Source organism: Sturnus vulgaris, chromosome 7, assembly GCF_052056855.1.
Source record: "Sturnus vulgaris isolate bStuVul1 chromosome 7, bStuVul1.hap1, whole genome shotgun sequence".
In the NCBI taxonomy this organism is placed as follows: Eukaryota; Metazoa; Chordata; class Aves; order Passeriformes; family Sturnidae; genus Sturnus; species Sturnus vulgaris.
The window spans coordinates 37255053-37278166 of NC_142249.1; the positions used below are offsets into that span (position 1 = coordinate 37255053).

At 37.6% G+C, this 23114-nt stretch overlaps 1 protein-coding gene across 1 annotated transcript in view; it reads right to left on the reverse strand.

Annotated features, from left to right (window-relative positions):
* Positions 1–22449, reverse strand: part of LRP1B (LDL receptor related protein 1B) — a 368685-nt gene extending 346236 nt beyond the window's left edge. Inside the window, exon 1 of the mRNA XM_088168291.1 lies at positions 22281–22449. Within this exon, the coding sequence (XP_088024417.1) occupies positions 22281–22449 (169 nt within the window). The remainder of the gene's footprint in view (positions 1–22280) is intronic.
* Between the last annotated feature and the right edge of the window lie 665 nt (positions 22450–23114).

Below are 23114 nucleotides of genomic sequence, written 5' to 3' on the forward strand. Positions count from 1 at the left end.
ATGTGGGTGCAAATGGATGCTGCTATCCCAGAGCTCAGAGGGTGTTCCATGTTTGCCTAAAGATACTCCCACCACTCCTCTAATCAATGAAGAGCTTTCTTGTGTCATGCTCAGAAGATGCTTTAGGAAAAATATCTAAACTGCATGAATTACTTAATTTTCTTCTTCCTTGTTCAGTAGGAATATTCTTGTACTGATTTTGTAGCCATGAACAAAAAACAACATTCAATAACATTTTATTTTTCTTCTCTTCCAAAAACTTTTTCAAAACTTTAATTTGAATGCAAATTTATTTTATAAAACAGAATTTCAAAAAATAGTTCTAACAGATTGTTTTGCTCCAAGTGCTTTCCAGAGATCAGTAGTGAGATCCCCATAACTCCTTCTTAGAGAGTCTCTGTCCAGCAATGTTTCAAATGTCAATGCACAAACCATGGAAGGATTAAAAATATACATTATGTCTATCATATCACTGGGGGGAAGGTTAAGATTTTACTATAAATAAGTGTATGAGATTTACTATTAACAATATTATTAAAAATCAATTTGAATAAGAAAAGAAGGGAAACTGTCATAGTTAAGATCAATCTCTGTAAATGGGGTCCCCACATGAGATTTAAGGGATTTGCCTGTAGATGATGCAAGCTCACAGGAACCTTTCAAAAAGGAAATTGTGCCAAGTGTGGTTACCCAGCTACAATCACATGTGCCTTCCTACAGGTAGATGTATAACCATAAAATATCCCATTAATATTATTCCAATGTGTTATTAATATTATTAACACAAAACCAAGACTGCATGAATCAGCATATGGCAGTTCTGGAAGGTGCAGAGTGAAGGAAGACAAGCAGCAATACCAAACATCTCAGGTTGTCCCCAAGCAGAGTTTGGGAACACGCAGGTGTTTGTGCAGACCCTGCCAGGCAGGATGCTCCAAGTGCCACCGCTGTCGTTATGGCAGAGGTCACCAGATGGCACTGTTAAACATTCCAAGATTCAACTGATAAAGATTTATTCTATTTTTTTTTTTTTTTTTCCAAGATGAGCAACGTTTTAGTCTTAAAGAAAATACTATTGTGTCGCTTTAGGGACACTCGAGGTAAATCTCTGACAATAAATTTAGAAATTTTCTGTTCATCTTGATTTGTCTATTTAGAATCAATAACAGAGAAGGAGTGATCTCCTGAGACCTCTAGCTTAACTTCTGTGATGAGAAGGCACTGCCCATGTGAGATGCTCCTGGCCTCTGTTTCCAAGACCAACACTTGTAGTGCAAAATATACTAATTACAAAAAGAGTATAAAGCTCTGGATAGCCAGAGCCCTTTTTTTATTTTTTTTTTTTTTTCTTCCCATTTCAAAACAATCCACAAAGTTTTGATATTCAGTACTGTGTCAAGAAGGGGAGAACTACTATTCATCATGGAAGGGAAGACAGGGAGAGTTCTCCTGTTCCTTAACAAAGATTTCCTTCTTTTTTGTTCATACAAATCCCAAAAAAATTTCTGGAGTGTCCATGAAGTCTTTCGTAAAAAGAAGAGAACGCACTTTGGCAAAAACTTCTTGGCAATGTATTATATTAATTGAGAGTTTATTCAGCAGGAGAAACCATACTGATAATCTCTGAATATTACTCTGTCCTCTTGGGAAATTCACAATCTACCCCTCAATGAAGATCAGTGGAATTCCACCAACTTGTTAACCTAAAATCTTTATTTTCTAGCACGGGAAGATATATTGATCAGCTCTCTAGCACAGGATACATCGATCATACTTGTCTACTTAGATCTAATAGCAGTGGGGAGGAGTGGGCATGTGTACAAACTTGCACATGAAATGATAAACAGCACAGTCATGTCTGACACAAATTTTATCACCTGGCTGGATGCTGAGGAGATTTATGGAGACAAGTTGTCTAACTGGCTGAAACGACACATAAAATCTCACTAGCTGGTCACTTAGGCAGGGAAAGCTCTCAGGAATTTTGGCCCATGCTTTTATATTTAGTGAATTCTCTTGTCACTTAACACGTTCGTATAAATAATATTGCATTTTTAAAATTTCGACCTCAGGAGTATAAAACTGTCAGCCTGTATAAATTGCTGTAATAATATATGACAGCACAGTTTGGGCGAGTCAGCAAAACTGGGGTTAGAATTAACCCAGTGATTAATTTCATTGGCACCAATTGAAGAGAAAGTCAGCAAATACACTACTTTTACAGTGCCATAATCATAAGGGAGAGGACCTATAGCTACATGCTTTAGGTCCTTTGAAATTTCAGTTTATTTCCCTGTGAAGCAGCAGATTTCATGAAAAAACATTAAATATCTTTTGGTTTTCCTCTTTATTTGTAAAATAATTTTTTTTTTAAAGAATGTAAAAAAGAAATTGTCTGATGCCCTCTCAGCTGTGGCTTGAAACTGTGGCCTGACTGTCATCTCTGTCCACCCAGTGATGATACCTCTGAGAATGATCCATTCAGCATTTGGATATTTTAGGGTATCACTACATTTTTTTTGCTGAGAGGAAAAACTGAGAGTCTCAAAGCCATTCTAACATAAAGCAGAAACCTTTCTGAAATCTCAAAAAGCACCCTCAGAACATTAACACGACCTTGTGCACTGTTGACATCTCTAGACTATCCAATTAGTAAATAAATAACATCTTAATAACTTCTGCATTGTGGAACCTGCTGTCTCTTTTTTATTTTAAATGCAGACATGTTTTAGGAAAAGTGTCTTTTCTTCTTCACAAACTTAAATTTGCTTCAACAATTAGTCTACCTACATTTGCAATTCTGTCAAGAGTCTAAAGGAAAGTGGCAAATACAGTCAACTGAATATAATAAATACAGACCTTGTAATACATCTCCAACTATGATAATCTCACTGAATTACACCAATTTCCAAGAATTTTAATTTAAATTCTGATAAAATTTAAGAATAATTGAGATCATTACAGATTTCATTTTCTTCCCATGGAGTCTTCCTGTGCTTTTTTTTTTTTAATCAATGCATGGCTAAACTATAAAGCCTAAGGAAAGGAAAGGAGACAGAATGTTATTTTAATCTATTAATTCAAAGGAAATGTCTTTATTATTTTCCTTTGCATCCTTAATAAGTTAAATAACATTAAAATAACTAAAATGCACAAATTTTTGTCCAGGGAATACTTGGCAAAAATGTAACATCTGTTAAAGCTGGGGAAATGAACTAAATTTAGTTTATATACCTGTAATTATCATTTAGGGGAAAAAAAAAAATCACACAAAAACCATACATACAAAACAAAAAATAAAAGCAACAAAACCTCTAATCCAAAACCTGAGAAGCTAAACTGGAACATTTTCATGCAGGACGCTTATTTTAACTTACTGTCCTGTGCAACACATATTTATTACAGACCAACAGGAATGAAGATGGAATTTAAATGAAGATTATGGTAGGTGTCTCAGCCTTTCATCCACAACCAAAGTGCATAAGCCCAGTTTTATTTTTAATATGAAATCTATGTTGAATACATATTTGCTGCCTTCCTTACATTAACTTACTGCTATTGCTGGCTCTTGTCAGCCTTCCACCGTCAGAAATTTATTTTCATGGAGAGAATACTTGTAGTAGTCTTGTAATACTAAGTGGTGCTGGGCAGTGCTGTGAAAAAACCCTAAAATCTTCCCTTAAAACCAGCTCTGTGTATAGGATTTACTTCTGAGCATGCACAAATTGCTGGCTAAAGCAAGTCACTTCTGAACAGGGCAGGAAACAGATCAAATGCATGGTCAGGAGACAGACTGGCGTTTGCCAGTGATCTGAATAGGTAAATCTGCTTTGCAGCCAACTGGAAAACATAAACCATGATGTTTTACAAAGTATTTTTCCTTGTGAAGAAATGTGTGATTCACCATGGTTTTGCAGCATGGCCAAGAAACTCCAAATCAGAGTGACTGGACAGTTGGCACCCAGTAGGCACTGCCTGAAAGTGTGAAAGCAATCCCTGGATCATGTCCAGCTCAAGTCTAGAGGTCATGGACTGGAAAAACCTCCTCCTTTTATTAAACAAACTGAGCATAGGCACTCTGGTAATAGAAGAGTTCTCTGTTCAAGAACACGGGCGTGTTCCAAGGAGTGCTCTCGATAGGGCACTGCAATCCTGTGCCCTTGCTCCCAGGAGTTTCCCTGAGCATGAGTAGCAGTGCAAGATTTTCCATACAGAAGGAAAACTGAAACAGGTTTGATTTCCCTTCTAGAGTTCCAGCTCTGTAGTAAAAACTGTCAGAAGTTGCAACAGAAAAGACTCTGCAGCTTGGCCTTAAAGAAAGCACATCTGATATGATGAGCAAGTGTTGGGATGGACAAAAGGGAAAAGGAACATCATTAAAAAGGATTCTAATTCTGTGCAGTATGGAATATCAGAGCAGCACATTCTCCATTTGCTCTCCCCTTTGTGCTGCAGGGGTCACCCCCAAAGTCACCCCTCCTGCTCAGGACAGACAGCTGCTCCCTGCTGGTTCCACTGCCCCACAGCCACCAGCACAACTGTGCTGGTCACTCAGGGGCAAAGAGTGTGAAATGTGGAACTGCTGAGTTATTTTTATGGAATTGTTGAGTAAGGAAGATTGGCAAAATCAACACGGAGATTCTCAGTTGTTTTACTGCTCTTCTTATGGCACATAAGTGTCTCTGGGACACTGAAATGCTTTTCTGGGTTGTCATGTCACCTTAAATTTTGGTGACTCAAGTATCCCAAATGACTTCCCTGAAGTACATAAAAAAAAAAAAAACAAAACAGCAGGAAGTGTTGAAGTAGCTACTGAATGTCTTTGGATGTTCAGCACAATTTAGACTCCATGAAATATAGATTTTTCAGTACATCTTGTCCACGGCAATAATGTGCTGATGTTTACAACAATGCATTTGATAATTTGTGAGCACTGCTGTAAAAAAAGGAATAAAAAATCAGGAAATCTGAATGTGGAGTGGATGGTGGCTGTTTTTAATGCCTTGGCTGCTCTCTGCTATCTTTATTACACAGCTCAACACAGTGAAAGATCAAGAAGTCTGTTTCCACCTTCAGGCTGGGGTGGTTGGACTCTAAAGGGTGCAGTTTCTTTAGACAAGCATGTGAATTGTTATCACAAACTACAAATCATTTTTTGTGGATTATTATTATTACTATTATTATTCCCCAAATCAATACCAAGGAGTAGGTGGAGAATGCAAAAAGAAGGGACAAAAGCACAGACAGTGCAGTAATGAATAACAATTTTGTTTAAAAACTGTGTAAAAATGGCCTACTTTCATTTATTGTCTCCTTAATGTGCACAGTTGGGCTTCTCTCATATTTATGCACTTTTGCTGATATCAACTTCTTTCCATTGAAACTGTACATACCTTTGTTGTACTGCTTCTAATGTGCAATTTATTTTGGCTATAATAATCCTCAGCATTAGACTAAGTCAGAAAACAAATAAAACCAACATAATGAAAGTAATTTCTTTTCTATTTGATTTCCATGCATAAGATTTAAATGTATTTTGGGAAAATGCATGAGGATTGAAGACACTTCAGAAACCATCGAAGAGAAGGTGCAGCAACCTGAGAGTCCTCTGTGCTGAGCCTTCCTCCCTCCTATGTGTGCCAAGGGCTGCCAGGAGGAGAACAGCAGCTCCTATACAACACAAATCTTATGGCTGGGCATAGGAGCAAAGCATCAGCCTCCTAAACATCAAAAGTTATGAGCAGGACATTAGGATTTCACAACTGTTTCTTAAAACCACTTCATACTACAGCTCCTTGATGTGGGAGGTTATGCTTTTTTTATTCCTCAATTTGGCTTCAAAGTGCCAAGCAGCTGTATTAACACATAAGAAAAATATTCAGGTCAGTGCTGAACAGTGACAATCTTCCATGCAAAAGGATCATAAAGTAATTGCGAGCTAACCAAGAGTCATCCTCAAACTGAAATGCACCCATGTCCGGGATGGAAGGAAAGGAATTTGTTACAGCAGCCCTGGTGCTAGCAGCAGTAGCTCAGGAACAAGTAAAATAGGGCAGTTAATAACAGTTCAGTCTGTGTAGACCTCACAGAACATTATAGTCAAGATAATGAAAGCAGCACACCTGGACTTTGGGATAAAACACCACAGGAACCAGTGCTCCCTAACCTGAGCCAGGGAGCTCTGGCTCTGTTTTGGACACACCCAGAGCCCTTGTGAGGGAGGCAGAGCAGTGCCAGGCCCAGCTCTTGGTTACTCCAAGGCATGACCATCCCTCTCCATTTCCCCTCACCTTCAGCATCTCTCCCTAGAGCCCACTGGCACTGAGGAACAGGAACATTTTGATGCCTGTCAACAGCCCAGGCCACTGAGGCAAGGCACCAAACTGCCCTCCATGCTGCACACAACACCCTATGCACAGCTTTTAGGAGCCAAATTGTGTAATATGCACTGAATCAGACTCAAGGTGCCACTGTGTGAATAAGTGAAGAGTTCCTAGACCACACACTTTTGGATCTGCATTGGCACATCAACATTCCTACCTCTGCCACTACATGAATGAAATAAAGCAAACACAAGCCCTGGAAATAAGATAAAAGAAGAGCTGTCAAAAGCAAACATTCATTGTGCTGTTAATTTTCTCTTTAACAGATCACATTGCCAATGCCCCTGGAGCCAGGGGAGGGTCTCAGTGGTGATGTATTTTGCAGCAGCACACACAAAACTCTACCTATGTAGGACACAGCTGCTTGAAATTTCCATGCAGCCGCCAGATTTGTTTTTGTTTGGGAGGATCTCCCCGCAGTTGATGCACAGATGGAGAAGGCAGTTAACTAACAATGATAATAATCATCCTCAATGACAGGCCCAGAGCTGAATCCAATTCTACAGTGAGGTTTTGAGGCATGGAGTCAGTGCCCTGGCCATTAGTGAGAACACACTGGAAGAGAGGCACAACTCTGTGTTGCTGTTGGGGATGGAGGCTCTGTTTAAGCTGTTAAGCCCAGACAGAGCTGTCAGGAAGAACTATTTATTAACAGGTGATTATCCTCCTGCAGTACAGGACACACAGCAAAGTGAAGCCACTGTTTGAAACCACTATTAACCTTGGTGAACAGGTGAGTTTTCTAATCATAAAAAACGTGTTATCTTGGAGGCTATCAGGGCAGGAAAGGACAGTCTCTCTCATCTCCTCATCTCTCCTGTGATTCCAACATGAATGATACAAAATCCCTCAGAGGTGAAAGGTTTTGATATTTCTTTTTTTCTTTTTTACTATACAGTCCCATTATCCCAAAGAAGAGTTTATCACACAAGTGTTAGATCCATTATCTTATTAATTGTTGTTATTGTAGTATTAGCAGTGGGTAGAAGGATTGAGTAGTTTGGTCTGGGTTTAGATACACGTGATAATATATGAATGCTCAGGATATCTAATTTGCAGCTCAAGTGGAAGCCCTCTAAGGCAGACTTTGCAGTATGTCTGGCTTCACAGTAGTGTAAAATATGAATAGTAGGTGAAAATTACATCAATGCACCAGAGTAACCATGAACTATTCAGAATATTGGAATTCAAACACTTTGAAGTGCATTAAATTCCTGTTTTCAAAATGTTACATCAGCTTTTTACTATGTAGTGGGAATTAGGGCATAAAAAGTTCTCCCTCACCCTATGAATAACTATTCTATAGTATTAGTTTTGAAATGCTCTAAAATAAAAGTGATCTTAAATTTTCAATCTATAGCACCAAATTAGAAGAGGAAAGGTGTAGCAGATATTTTGCAGTTAGACAGAAGCCAAGTCCTTTTGCTGTGAATAACTTCTGAGGTAATATTAGAAATATAAAAATATGCATATATACAACATATCTGGCTTATCAGTTTTAAAACAATCCAGACTTCAACAGTCCCCAGACTGCAGTTTAGGTGAATTTATGATGGAGATGCCTAGCTCACTGTGCTGCTTGCCTACCCAGACACCTTCCAGGTTGGATTGTCTCATTGTTTGGTGCTTTGCCAGCAATAACGGCTGCAATCGCAGCAGATCAGCTCAAGCTAGCTGGGATTTATGCTCCACACAGCTTCATTGGAAAACAAAAGTTTGGGTTGTTTTTTATTCCATCCAAATGGCATCAACCACCCTTACACTGCAATTGCAGGAGCAGAGGACAAAGAAGGTCAGAGAATAATGAAATTATAACTCAATGACAAAATAACAAGCAACAAATGAATGCATTGGCAAATCAAGCCCAACGACAGAACATTAGTCAAACAACAACAAAATGATTAATAGATTAAGTATTCCTGGCAATGATTAAAATACCTAAATCCTGTACTTATGGACTTGATCATTCCCTGGCTGTGAGGAACAAAAGCCACATGGTAATTGTCACCTTCTTAAAGCCACTGGTGCAGATTTAATGTGCTCAGAATAAAGTCCTCTCTTTTTTAAAGCCATGAGGAATGATTGCAACCTTTTCTGGCACCTATCAATAAAAAATAGGTTTGTAGTGATATTAAAAGATGAAAATCACTTTATTTTACTTACTGACATCTCCTTTTTGAAGTTAACTTTATGATTAAAATGAGAACAGCCTCTTTTTGTCACTGCTGAAAGATGGATGGATTAAAAGCACATATCACCACTGCAAAGAGGCTACAGATCTTCATCAATATAAATCCACAAAGCATTTGACTGTGCCAGAGAAACTTATTCTCAAATTTTCATTCCACCAAGAGATTATGGGGACTTAAAAGGCAAATAGCCATTGATTCTTATTACACAAACTGCTAAAGGAAGGGGAAAAAAGCAAACATTTAAACAATTCTTTTAAAATCTCTTCCTTAACTTCTGCTTCTTCTCACTGAAGTGCTGAACACTGTTATATTTTTTGTCTGCGCTATGTTTTCTGCCTTGAACTTTCTTTCATTTTCCAGATCAATCAAAACTCTTAGAAATCATTTTATTTTTCATTGAGGCACAGGAGGCAGCATTTTCCCTACTCTTGCTAGTGCATTTTGTCACTGAAGGGCCTGTTGAGTGTTCTGAGCAGCCAGGTTGTTTGTATTCCATCCTGAGGTCTCTTACAGCTCATTGATCCTGGCTCCATGGAACAACCCCAGGTTTTCCCTTATGCACACACTTAAGTGTGTGATAATTGTCTCTGGAGTGATTAGCCATAATTATTACAAGGTAATCATTATTACCTTAGTGCCCAGGAGTTCAGACTGCACATCCACATCCCCTCTGTCAAGTCAAGTATTCCTCTGTCACAGAAAACTTCCAATCTTTGAACAACCAGCTATGCAGGTAATTGGGAAGAGAAATAAGGAAACTGCAGCCAATACCATGGCCAGTGCAACTGCATCATGTGCCAAGGACTCCATTTCACACAGAACAATTAGACCTTTCCATGTTTTCCAGAACATCACTGAGTTCAAAGGTATCAAATACCCTCAGTTTTTAACAAACATATTTTTTACAAATATTTTTGACAAGAAATGTGAGTTAATATTATTAATTCTAATAAACTTTAAAAAATTATAAAACTTTATCCTGAAATGTTTTGGATTGATCATCTTTTTTTCCTTGAAAACTTCCATATTTAAATTACTCTCTGAGGAGACTAGAGAAGTTTTTGCACCAGATTCTGAAAGTAATTACACTGCAGTTTGTGACACATATCTCTTTTTTTAAATATATGGATTGAGGGAAAAACAATTTTCGTACTGCTTTACAGTGGCCTGGCTGTTTATTCCAAGCAACATTAGATGTGCTTTCAAAGGTTCTGACCAGCCCTCCTCATCCATCAGCTCCTGGTTATTTCCTGCCCACTGGAAAATCTGTCCCGAGCAAACAAGAGGAGAACACCCAAGAAGAATAAACATGCACCAGGAAGAAAATTCCCTATTTGAACTCTGTGATTTCAGGAAGCACAGTGCTCTTCTTCTCCTTTGGGCATTTTCCTGCCTGGATTCACAGGTCTCCTTCACCTCCTCCACATCCAGAAGGTTCTTGATCAACTGAACAACCAATTTCATCAATTATCTGTGCTTTGCAGGTAGCACGGAAGAGTTCCCATGATAATATCAAAGGGACAAAACACTTCTCATCCAAATGCAGGCACTTTTCAAATTTTAAATTAAATTTTTTAAAGAATCAAGTATTATTTGTTCTTAATTTCCAGTAATGATAAAATCTAATTTTTCAAAATTCTAAATTCTAATTCCATTCTATATTGTCTGACCTTTCCTAAAGTAAACACCTGTGTACAGCATGGATTCAGTGGAGGTTTCTGCAACTCTCTTCTTAAGGTACATCAGCATGGGAACACAACAAAACCTCTATTTATCATTAAATCAGGCAGAGTCTGTGGTGTTTTGCTAAAGAGCTAATATCAAGTTGTTTTTAAAATTCACCTTTGACTTTTTAATTTACAAATAGTCTAGCCTTCTGTACACAGCAAAATTTAAAATCATCTAGATTAGTTTGTTGGCCAATGGCTATTAAGAAAAAAAAAAATCAATTATCATGTTATATTTTTGCCACACATTTTTTTTTTTCCCCGAAAAATGTCCTTTTTAGCATCTAGATGCAAGTACGAGCAATGTTTAGCACTATAATCAACATTTCCAAGCTACCAGCCAGCAGAACTCACAGTGCTGAACATCAGCATTGTCAGCTCCTTGGAAGCCTCAGACATATTTTACATAGTCCAAACAGATTATGGTCTCCATTTATAATCCTTCCATGCAGGGAGGGGAGCTCCTGAACAGAAATTCAGGATAAAAGGTGCATTACAGCTGAAGAAGTGCACAGCACAGGAGGTTCTGCCCAGAATCAGCACGGGATGCCTGAGCTGAGCCCACTTCTCCTGGAGGCAAATGCCACTACCAGGGATGAGACAAGAAATGGCAAAAAAAAAAAAAAAAAAATTCCAACTAAAAGTAAAGAAACACTCAGTAATTTCTATTTGAATGAATGTTTTCAGATTTTACAGCGTCTCACTTGCTCATCCAGACCCCAACATCAAATGAAGCACCATATAAATTCTAGACAATGCAAAGATTTACTAAACTGCCACAGCTTTTCTTTGCTTCCACCACCAGAAATGCCCTCAGCACAAGACAATAACAAATCTCTCCAAGAATCAGTCGCTACCAACAACTCTTTTTGAAGGCAGATAAACGGCTTTGGAAGTCTAGAATTCCTAATCACACTCTTTGTCAATCCCTAAATGCACAGCTGTGCCTTCATTAGGGGAAAAAGGCTCCTGTGAGCAGAGCTTCTGCAGCTGAAGCCAGAAGCAAAGGCCTGCAGATGCACCCCTTAACAATAATTGTATTTCACTCACATTACTTTTGGTTGGGGGATGATTCTAACTCCTGCTAACACAAGCCAGCAGCAATTCCTACTGTTATTTACAGTCCATCTATTGGAAAGAGCTCCCTGGCTCCTTTGGTGAACACCAAGAGTAAGGCCAGCAGACTGATTTTCCATATGCTGGAGGGATAAATCCTTTCAAAGCTCTCTGGTGCCTGTTCTCAGGATGCCCAGGGACGTTTTCAGAGCTGGGGTACAAACCCACCCAATTCTGTCCAGCTCTGGGTGCCTTTCCATCCTGCCCAGCTTCCCTCTCCAGCTGCCTGCTGGCAACTTGGTATGATTTATGTACGTCCTTAGGGATGGATCATATGGAGCACATATATCCTTTAGATACAGCAAGGACCCTTTCTGACTTTGTGATGAGTCTTAGAAAACCTGAGGCATTTTCCAAATGGCTCCTTCTCAGCTCTAGATGCCTTAGGCATCAGAAAGAAAGAAAGAAAAAAATCCTGGACTGGCAGAAGGGGAAAAAAAAAAAAAAAAGGAGAAAAAATATCACAAGCAATGAATAGACTTTTTAAGAGATATAAATCATGAGATTGAAAATTTCTGCACTGAACATGAAATTTATATCCCAAAAATTTGACTGCTTTTTGCACTGGAATGATTCATGTCTTGAATTTGCTGCAGTTTCCCGACAACAAGAAATCCAGCACATGTTGGTGGACTTCAAAATGAAAAGTTTTCAAACAGCAGAAAGGCTGATTCTTCATAGGGATCATGTAAGGGAATCTTTTCTGCCTTTCATCTGGTTCTCCTTTGGAAACCCAAACAGGACATGTGTGTAGGACCCAGGAACCCCTTCAGTCACAGAGGGACCCTCCATGATCCCCATTTTCCTTCAGCTGAACTGTCACCCCCATCACGTCACTAAAAGCCACACAGATTTTTATTTTTTTTTTTACCTGCATTAAGCTCAAGAGAGAGAAATTGCAGTTTGAAGAGCACAGTGCTTTATCCTTTAACAGCAGACATTGTGACCAACATCAGATTTGGTTTGGGTTTGTTTGGATTATTTTTTCTCGTCACTAAAAATCAAAACATCCAGCTCCCATGGGAAGGGCAGGATGCATTCCCAGGTTTTCCTGAAGGGCTCACTTTACATTTTTTTGAACACAGGACATTCAAGTTTGCCATAAAACAGAAGTATGGGCTCCAAACTGTGTCCACTTAAATTTATAACTAATTACTTTTTTTTATTTTTTAACATAAATTATAAGTGTCAGCTCATGGTAGAAAGCAGAACAGTTGTGCCTCACAGAAGTATTTTTAGTGTCCATGTACCTTAAATGTGAGTCCTCAGGATGTCTGAACAGTTTTGTTTTAATGTAACTGTGCTCATTTTATGTAACATTTTGCAGAACAGAACTTATTCCCATTCTTTTTTATCTTCCTGATGCCATTGTGTGCCATTAGTCTCAGAATGTAAAACTATACTCGTGTCTTTCCTGTAGAAACCTAAAAGTTACCTGCATGTAAATATTTTGTGCAACTCTGCTTCACTGTCTTTCAGTGGATTAAAAAATGCTCAATTTGCTAAAAGACAATCAAATGTTCTTCCCCTGCAGTATTGTGAACTTTCTTTTTCTATTTTATTTGTAAGCTGGACTCATCTCTGCTAAAATTCCAGGAGATGCACATCATTAAGAGAGGGGAAAAGTCAATTAAACAAGTAACAGGTCCTCTCTCTGATGCATGGTTTTGAAAGAGGCTATGAAATATGCAAGACCATTAGAAAAAAAAAAAAAGGGATCTTAGACAGCAACTAATTGTGCTGAATTGCCTGCTGGTAATTAAACAGGGCATTTGTTAAAAAGACCATATTTAGTTCTTAATGAGTGAGGATTTTGACCTTCTGTATAGTTGGGCTAAAAAATGTGTTTGGGGCTGGAAGCACTATGAATGATTCTTTTATTGCAAGACACAGACATTTTCTCCCTTTTTGGTCTTGCTCTGGGAACGTGACATCAGCTGTTGTGGAATCTCACTCACATGAGTGTGAAAACAAAGCTGAAAAGTCAGAAAAGTGTCACTAAAGTCAGAAAAGTGGGATAAATCTTTTGTTGGAATCATAATCTGGACTGCAGCTAATTTTTCCTCGTTTTTAATCCTAGTGGCCAACACTTCCTTTGAGAAAGTGGGCCCTGGTATTTTGTTCCAATAATCCATCCTATGAACAAGATACTTTATCTTCCAAAGAGCATTTTTGATACTTTGCTGCTTTAAGAAGGACTAGATAGAGAGAAAATATTTTAGAAATTTGCTAAATGTAGTATCAAAAAGTTTGATTTCATAGGATTTGTTCTACCAGTATATACCACCCTTAGAAAGAGAAAGAGAACAGCCAGTGCAATTACAGCAGCCTTTTTCAGCAGTTAAGTGTCAGAAAATATTTTTGATTTGCAGAGTGGGTCATGATCACATCTCTAACTTTAAATATGGCTTATTCTTCTCCAGATGGAACAATTTCTTAGAATTTTTTCTTTTCTTTTCCTTTATTTTTTCTTTTTTCCACATGTAAATGCTTAGAGCATCTGAATAGAAGGGATTAAACAGGCATCCTTTTTTATTTGTTTGTTTGGATAGGCCCAGTCTAGAAGCCTAAACCCAAGGAAATGCTGCCATTCATTCCAGTAGGACTCAGGTCTCATCACAGCTATTGTTTTTTTCCTTTCCCTTCTTGTACACAGCTCATATCCTATCATCCATGCATAGCAACAATGTTTTCAACACACCCATTTTCACAAAAGATAAAATATTTTTAGGTTATGGAATCTCTGGAAAACTCTTTTTTCTTGTTAGAGTCAATGCACTGGGAACAGGTTCCTATTCTTTGATGGACATAGTTCCAGAGAATACTGATTTAAAGTAGGTCTGCTTGACAATCCCTCAAATAAAGTATTATACTGAACCTTCCTATTGGCTGGGCTCTGTGTTACCCCAGCTTTCTGTTTCACTTGATTGCTTCCAGGTATTCTTTTTTCCCCCTTTTCCCCACAATTTTTAACTTACTCCATTACATCTCACAGTATTTCAATCTGTACATTTGTCATATAACTAAAATCATGTGCATTACTGAAGTGAGTTAAAGATTAAGTTACCCTTTAGTAGATTTTTGTGGAGAAAAGATGACTGGAATCTGAGAGGGTATAATGAATTCTGAAAATCAGTTTTTGTACACTCTGTGCATGTTCTTGCTTCTGAGTGGAGGAGCAAGAGTAATTTCTCCATGTGTCAAAGCAAACTTCACACCACTGAGTACTATCAATCTCACTTAAAACTGCTGGTGACATCTTGACTTGTTTATCATAGTCTCAGAAATGATGGCAAATTTTAATTTTTAAACTACATCACACAGTTTGAGAATGACTTGGGCTTTTGGCTCATACAGTTCCGTGAGCTTAAAATTGAAAAACGCAAGAAGAGGGGAACGGTAGGGAAATAAAGCCCTTGTCTGGAAGAAAAAAAAAAAAGAAAAAAAAAAAAAAAAAAAAAAAAAAAGAAAAAAAAAAAAAATGGTTTCTCCTTGTTTCAGCTATGAATTACAGTGTGTGAAAAGGCAGAATCTGCTGTGTTCTGTGCACAGGTGGTCAGGCAGGTGGATGCTGAACAGAGGCATCTGCATTCCAGGTAGGAATACTCCTACCCCAGCTCCTGGAATTTACCACTTTGGTTAACAACACACAGCTAATTGCTGAGATGGGAACAAGCGAGAGACCAGAACTCGCTTTTCAAATGCAAATGAACACTCCTGCAGCTTCAAGGATTTGCTACAATAAATGTTTAACCGTTTATGGCTCGGGGAAAAGAGCCCCGAGGAGCAAAAGTACCCCTTTCACAGAACAGATGTAGTTTTCCTATTTGTTTATTCACCTTGGCAAGATCAGGAGCTGGGAAGTCAAATCCCCCCAGGCAAGGAGTGGAAGGACTGGAAACCAAGTCTTACAATGTAGCTTGGTGAGGGCTCCCGGGGCAGAAAACTGACAACTGCACTTCTGACAAATTACGTGATGCTAGCCCCAGAATCTGCTCTTTTCTTTCTTCTTCTCTGTCTCCAATTTGATACCATTCTGTAAATTTAGGCTGACATTAGAAATTGCTCTAGGAGGACCAAAATCACGTTTTTCAGCACACATGCCTGTCATTTTTTTTTTTCCCCTCACTTCAAACACCAGGTTGCCCAATTATTTTAACACTGTTGAATGAAGCAATGAATAGGCAAATAATGTCACTGGAAAAAGAGTACATGGAAATTTAATGACATGTTTTATTGATGGGCAGATGCCTCAGATATGTTTTTCTTCCGCAGATATAATTTTACTATTAGTTAATGCAAGAAATAGTAATAAAACTCTCACACTAGAGATCTAAATGTAACAGTTTATGTATATCCCGAAAAGAAAAAAAAAAAAAAAAAAAAAAAAAAAAAGGAAAAATAAAAAAGGAAAAAAATGCCCAAAAGGAAACTGAAAAAAAACATTATTCCTTCTAAATAAGATTTCAGGATGTCTGAACTATCCCATCTCCCCAAACAGACCCTGTGCTGCCGTTCTCCCTACGCCTCAAGGTTTCCAGAGCTTCACAAGCCTTTGGTGCCAGGTCCCAGTCTCTGCTGGGTGAAAAGCTGCCTCTGATGCCCGGATATTGAAAGTGCAGTTGAGATTTTCTGTGTGATGTGATCTAATGGCAGCCAGGCAGCAGCTACAATTCCTGCTTGTGGGCAGAGTTTAGGAGTGTCAGGGTTTTTTGCCATGCAAACATGTCTGGAATTCCTGATACAGAGATTGTGCCCAGAGTGTTTATCTTCATAAAAATCCTTTGAGATTTATTAATACAAAAAGCTTGTTGCATTTCTTACTCCTTAAGGAGTTTTATTAGCTTGTTTGTTTATTAACAGGGACAAATTAACAGGTAACTCCACACATTAATCAACAGAAAGGTAATAAAATGTATTGAGTAAAACAGAAAAGGAGATGCTCGTAGTATGAGTTTAAATGTTTGTTTTCTCGAAAGAGGACAGCCTCAAAACAGAAACATCAGGAAACAATAAATAGCATTTAACTTAAATCCCTGTAAGTAGAACAAAGATTTCTCAGATCATTCCTTCCCATCCCGAGTCACTGACCATAGCTGCTTTCCTCAGGTTTCTGCAGCCCTGTCCATGATCCAGTTAATGACCACTAATTGGCCCTCTAACTACCATCACCTTGTCTCAAATATGATTGATTAACATCTCTGCTACACTTCGTGCATTTTATTGGGCAACAGGATCATAGGAAACATGAAATATCTGAGTTACAATCTTTACTCCTCTTTTTCATAATGCAGAACTCCATGGATTAACCATCCCACACTACATTTGTTTTTGCAAGTATGGTTTCTGTGCCCTGAAGAAAACGTGTGTATTTAAATGTGTGTGCTAGAAAACTGACCAAAATTTGTATTCAGGGAGGCCGGGTCTGACCAACACTTGGTTTCACCAGTAAGGAACAATAGCCAACATTTCCTCTCAAGAAAACAGATATTGCAATTGGGAGCAGACAGGATACACATTGCTCCTCCAATGGACAAGACCAGAACTCTTTTTACTAACTATGTACCAATTAATGATCTGATGTCACATGTTATCATCATAAATGGCCAAACATTTCAATCCTACACTTAATTTGCCACAGAGACAATGCTGATACCTTCACAGCAGCATTCCTTTGTGAATTCTAGCCTAAAAAACCTCTTCAGCAGCAGCCCATCAAGGTAGGATGAAATCACATCACTCAAATGTCTTCCACTGCTCATTCCCCCACCAGCCTCCTCTAATTTGCTTGGCTGCAAAAGGATTTTGTGATGGAAAGTTATTAAATCACCAAGCCCATGACTTCTTTGTCTTGACAGTAGAATAGACTAAATGACCTTGGCTAATTTGAATGAGCTACATCATGCTGTATTGAGGCAAAAAGATAGGAAAGACAGTAATATACAAGAAATTGGATGTTTGGATGGTGAAATGAGGAGATATGGCAATACTAAACTATGCAAATTGAGCTTTCAGCCAGACAAATAGAGTTCTTTACTATCAGCTCTGTTCCAAAACAAAAACACTCAGTTGTTTTATTTTAATGCCTCCATTTTTTTCTCTTTTCTGCCTCATAAGCCAAGTGAAAACCTTGATGCAGAATGCAGAGTGGTCACAGTGGGGATCATTCCAAATGTTACCTGACGGTTTCACTGGTCCATCAGGAGCTCTGGGAGATCTCCTGGGGGTTCAAGGATTCAATAATGTGATGCTTTGTACATCACAGCCTTAAAGGATGAGTGATTTAAAGCTTGCCAGAATAAATCAAATGAGTTCACAGGGAATTCTGATGCAGGTGAGCATCACTTCCAGAAAAACTCTCATGAGAAAATGGAGGGATATTTATAACTACTGACTGTTTTAGGGGGGTTTTGTTACCTTGTTACACAACTTCATTAGAAAGAAAGAAAGGGAGAAAAAAAAAAAGAAAAACAACAAGAAAAAAAAAAGAAAAAAAAAAAAAAAGTAAGACTAGGATCTAAATATAAGTCCATATCTCTGTTTTCTAGCTGCGTCATTCTTGAAAGGTCTGAATTTTCCTCAAAATTCTGAAATTTGTATTTTCCCCTCTAGTAAACACTACTTAAAATTTCCCACTATTACAGCTGTAGAAAGACCAGAACAAAACATGATTCAGTAAAAAGCAGCATTTATCTTCATCTTCTGATAACAATTCATTCAAAAGCCTAAACAGAAAAATAATACTCTTGTTACAGGCTGCTAAAACAGAACAGCTTTTGGCCAAAACTTCTTCATATGTGTTCTGCAGTTTTTCAGTACTAAATTATCCAGAGTTTGCCTTGAATATTTTATTGATTAGAGACTTCAGAGATTGTGGTTCAGATCACAGTTAATAAAGATCCAAATAATCTGAAGACTTGAATTAAAAAAGGATATCTCAATTTTCTGTACAAGTTTTAGTTTCCTATAGATCTAACTCAGACCAAACCCCGATTTTGGCACACCGCTTTCAATTTTGTGCCATATACAGATATATAAAGCACTGATTTATAAAACTGTGCAACTCACCTCTGCAGCCCTATTAAAAAAAAAAAAGAAAAAAAAAAACAAAACCAAAAAAAAACAACCAACCAACCAACCAAACAAAGAAAACACAAAAGAAAACCCCTTTACTAAGATTAATGGGATTGTGACTGTAATTTTCTAGAAATTATCTTAATAAGTATATGTCATGCTTTGCATACTCGAGGCCAGGTAACTCCAGCTATCCCATGACAGATATTTGCCTGAGCCATTCCTAAAACTTTCAGGAGGATTTAAAAAAAAAAAAAAAAAAAAAAAAAAAAAAAAAAAAAAAAAAAAAAAAGTATTTTAGCTTTCAAAAGACCTCAAAATCAATCAGACTGGTATAAGCTGCAGCCACATGATCCCAGATTTAACTGACCAGAGCCAGAGCCAGCCCCATACTGGGAAGAACCCTGTGAAGGAAAGACTTGGAGCTAAAAAAGTTCAATTTGCAATAATTTGGCAGTTCCCGTGGGGCAGGAGAGTTCTCAGCTCATTGCTCAGCTGAGCAGGAAAAGTGGCTGCAAATGCAGCTGAAATAAAGGCCTGGCTCTCCAAAGGAGCTGAAGAAGTGTGTCAAAGAAAAGAAGCTTAATTGCCAAGAGCAGATCTGGAGCAGTCTTCAACTAGAGCTACTCAAGCTTGGCTCTGGTTTTGGCATTGGTAAATTTGATGTGAGCCTTAACAACTCCCCAAGGAGCTGATGGGCATGAACTCCCCATCCAGCAGGGCTGCATCGTGGTGGAATTGTTGGAATTTTCATAAAGCTGAACAGCCCCAGTATCAGCTTTACAGGAGGGGTTAATATATATTTTGATTTTTCCCTTATTCAGCCTCTCTAAAGCATTCTTCAATTAGATAAAAAATTAAAGGAATCTAAAATGGCTAAATACAGATGTCTTATCACTATTATATGCTCTGAGGTTCAAATCCAGGGAATTACACACCCCTTTCTCCTCTGAAGGACATTGGAGCACATAATGTGAAACAACCATGCATAATAAAACATTTTTTATTTCATATTGCCACAACCTCTCCTGAATTTATGCATTACATTCACCAGAAAAAATGAATATGTGCCTGAAATAAAAGATGATAATACAGGAATGTCATTGTATTTACTACTATTTCCTTGAAATTTCCCATACATTACCATTTCACACTGGAGCAATGACCATATTTTCCCTTGCCAGGGAAAGGTGCAGGCCTGAATGCAAGTCTAAAAGATCGTTAATAATAAATTAACATGAGAATGTTAAATTTAGAGAAAGAAATTAGAATAATTCCCCTTACTGGATGCTTATACTCCATTAGTTCTTAGAGATTTCACCCCTTTGGAGTTACCTGTGCACTGAAATGGGCTTTGCCCTGGTGACACCCCCATATTTCAAACCAAAACTGATTTTCCTGGTGCTTGGACTGTGACTTATTTACACAGCATGATCAGTGTCCCCAGCAAGAGATTATTTTAACACAGCTCTGTGACCAACTGGGCTCGTGGCAATTCAATATTGAAAATTGCTGTTGCCTTCCTCAATCACAGATTCCACATGAACACTGTTAATTACAGCAGAATTGATAATGCCACTCTTCTGAGTAACACACAGAAAAAGCTAATGATTTGGCTGGATTTCTGAAGTAACTTTGCAAACTTTTGGCCATATAAAAGAGTTCAACATGTGACTTGTGTGTTCAAGACTCAGAAGGTAATGAGGAATGACTCAAAGGTTACCCAAACATTTTTCTGATGAACATATATATATATATAGAGAGAGAGAGAGAGAGAGAGAGAGAGAAAGAGAGAGTAATTACAGCTATAAGAAAATCGAATCAAATATTTGATACATAGGAATGTAACATAATGACGCTTTAGTGGCAGTTGTTTGTGACAAACTACAGAATTATAATGTAAAAGTATGGTTTTCTATATTCTTTGGCTCTGTTGACTGAAATATGTTCGCTGAAAATTTCAATTCTGCCCCCAATAAACAAGTAAAAATATGGAACTGCCACAAAAATCGATATTAATGAGTTGTTAACCATTTCCTAGATGAAGAGGTACTGTCACACTTCATTATGTAGGTGTTCTGTGTGGTCTAGTAGCAATATTCATTTATTTAAAATGTCTAACTAAATTCTATGGTGATTTACTGAAGCAGACATTATTTTTTCCCACGGGGCAGCTTTCATATCCATGTATGTTCTTTCATAAAGAAATGAGTGGGAATCAACAAGAACCTTACAAGGTGTATTTGAGCATAAATTAAAAGGATGAGAATACAGATTGGGAATTTTATGTGGTATCACATTCCAAAATACAGGACACATGTACAACAACAAGAGGAAACATATTTCATTGTCACTAGCATAGGATTTTACTTTTAGTCTATATATTTTCTGATTCCATTATTCTCGTGGTTTAAAGACTTAAAATACAATAAAAATATAAGACAGTTATAATAATTATTCAGCACTGAAAAATTTTAATCCTCTGTTACTCAATCTAGAGTAATTTGCAAAAAATACATGAAATATTGAGGAAAATAAATTTAAACAGAACTTAATGAATCCATACTATTCTCTGAAAAGCACTTACCTGCAACTTCAGAAAGTTTCAGTATAGGCCAAAAAGTGCTTTGGCCAGTTTAAATTCTGGGGGTTTTTTTGGGGTTTTTTTTGGATGCTGGGCCCAGTGCTAAACCTGATATGCTGACACAAATTTTGATGTTGTGTAATGCTCATTGAACAAGAACTATAAAACAGTTGAGCCTTCAAGAAAAGAAATGATTCCTATCACTATGAATAAGAATTTTCATATATTTTATGACAGCCTGTATCCTCACCTGGTTTTATAAAAATAACTATTTGTAGTTTTGTGAAATCAGCAGTATTATGCTGATTAATTCCATATGGCTCTTTTTTTTTTTCTAATTTTATTTTTTTTTCCCATATGGCTTATTTTTGGTGTGGGCTTAGATTTTACTCTGACAGCTCTGAAAATATGTCCACATGAAATTTTAAATTCTAATTTAACTTTCTGAACTCTGCCATTAATTGTATCTTTCACTGTATATTGTCATATTGGATTGCAGCAGAAGTCCCAGCACCTGTCTCTGAGTTCCTCATGAGATGTGTTGAGCATCATCAACAATCATTCATCTGGAAATCTACTGATTAAAAATAACTGATTCAAGGTATCCAAGATTTGGGCCTATAACTATCCCCATTGGAGACCTCAAAAAGTCATCTCAGTAGAGCTGGGATATTAAATAGCTGACCTTCACCAATTTATATTTGAGATTTCTCATTGTCAGAATTTGGTGACTACACTATTAAACAATGGATTATTTGCATAAAACCCTCCTGAAACAAACTCCTCCATGCAAAACAATGCTCATAGCAAATTTTATATATTTTTCAGTCGTTTTCTTTGGCAGTTGTTTTAAGCAGAAGTTATAAGAAAAAGAAAAATCCTTCTGGCAAACATTGTGCTGTCCAATTTTTGCTCTGTAAAGAGTTTCCTCATCCTTCTTTTGATAGAAGATTTCCATCATATAAGCTTAGTAACTAATGAGGGAAATGTCTGTAAATCTCTCTGTGCTTTTAAAAATATTTTTAAAAACTAACTGGAAACACATGTTAAAATATGCTTCTATCAGTTCGCTTTTGGTTGTTTTACACATATTCACACACTGATATATACCTATATGTATTCCCAAGGAGTAAATTCTGGTTCTACTTGAACTCAAAAAAGAAAGTGCAGTGGGAAATTTGAGGTTAAAGCAATTTCCACTCACCCCTGCAATGAACTCCTTCGTCGTAGCCATCAGAGCAGTCGTAGACCCCATTGCAGAGCTGGGACAAGTGGATGCATTTGTTGGTACCAATGCAGCTGATGAAATTTGGGCTGCACTTGAAATCTGATTCCTCAGGACCTAAAGAACAGATGGAAGAATTATTACACATGTTTTTACATCCACAACAAGGCAAAGAAAGTTCTGCACCTTGTTTCCTTTGTAAAGCTAAGGGCAACACTATGTATTAGTTCATTTTGAAGGTTTTGTTCATTTTGCAGATTTAGGACCTTATTATCATACATAAAGTCATCAAGAAATGATTAGTGCAATTACAAATCAATGGCTCAGAGGATTACTTCCTAAAATACAGGTGTTTTACACTTGCTAAAATAAGCTTTGCAGACACTAAAAAGCATCATAAGATTTTAAATTGTCCTGTGAATATCATATCAAGAGTAATAGGTACCAGTATTTACTTCCACTGTTGTGCTATGCTGATAATTGTAGATATTTATGAAAATACATATAAATGTCACATTTTTGTGGCTGCATTAGATGAGAGAAACTGTTGCTCCATCCCAGGAGACTGCCTCAGAAACTGCACAGTCCAGGATGGAAGGGGGAGGATAAGGATGCTGTGATTGCTCCCTTTGGGATACCACCCCAGCTGCAATCACTTATCTCTGTCCCCTTTTCCCTGAAGTGTTTGGTTCAGGGAGTTTTGAAAGAGCTTAGGGACTTTTGAGAATCACTTTTGTTTATCTCTTAGAAAGGGTTCTGACTGATAAAATTCCCCCCACAATTCCACATTATAGAGACTGAGATTTTTAACAC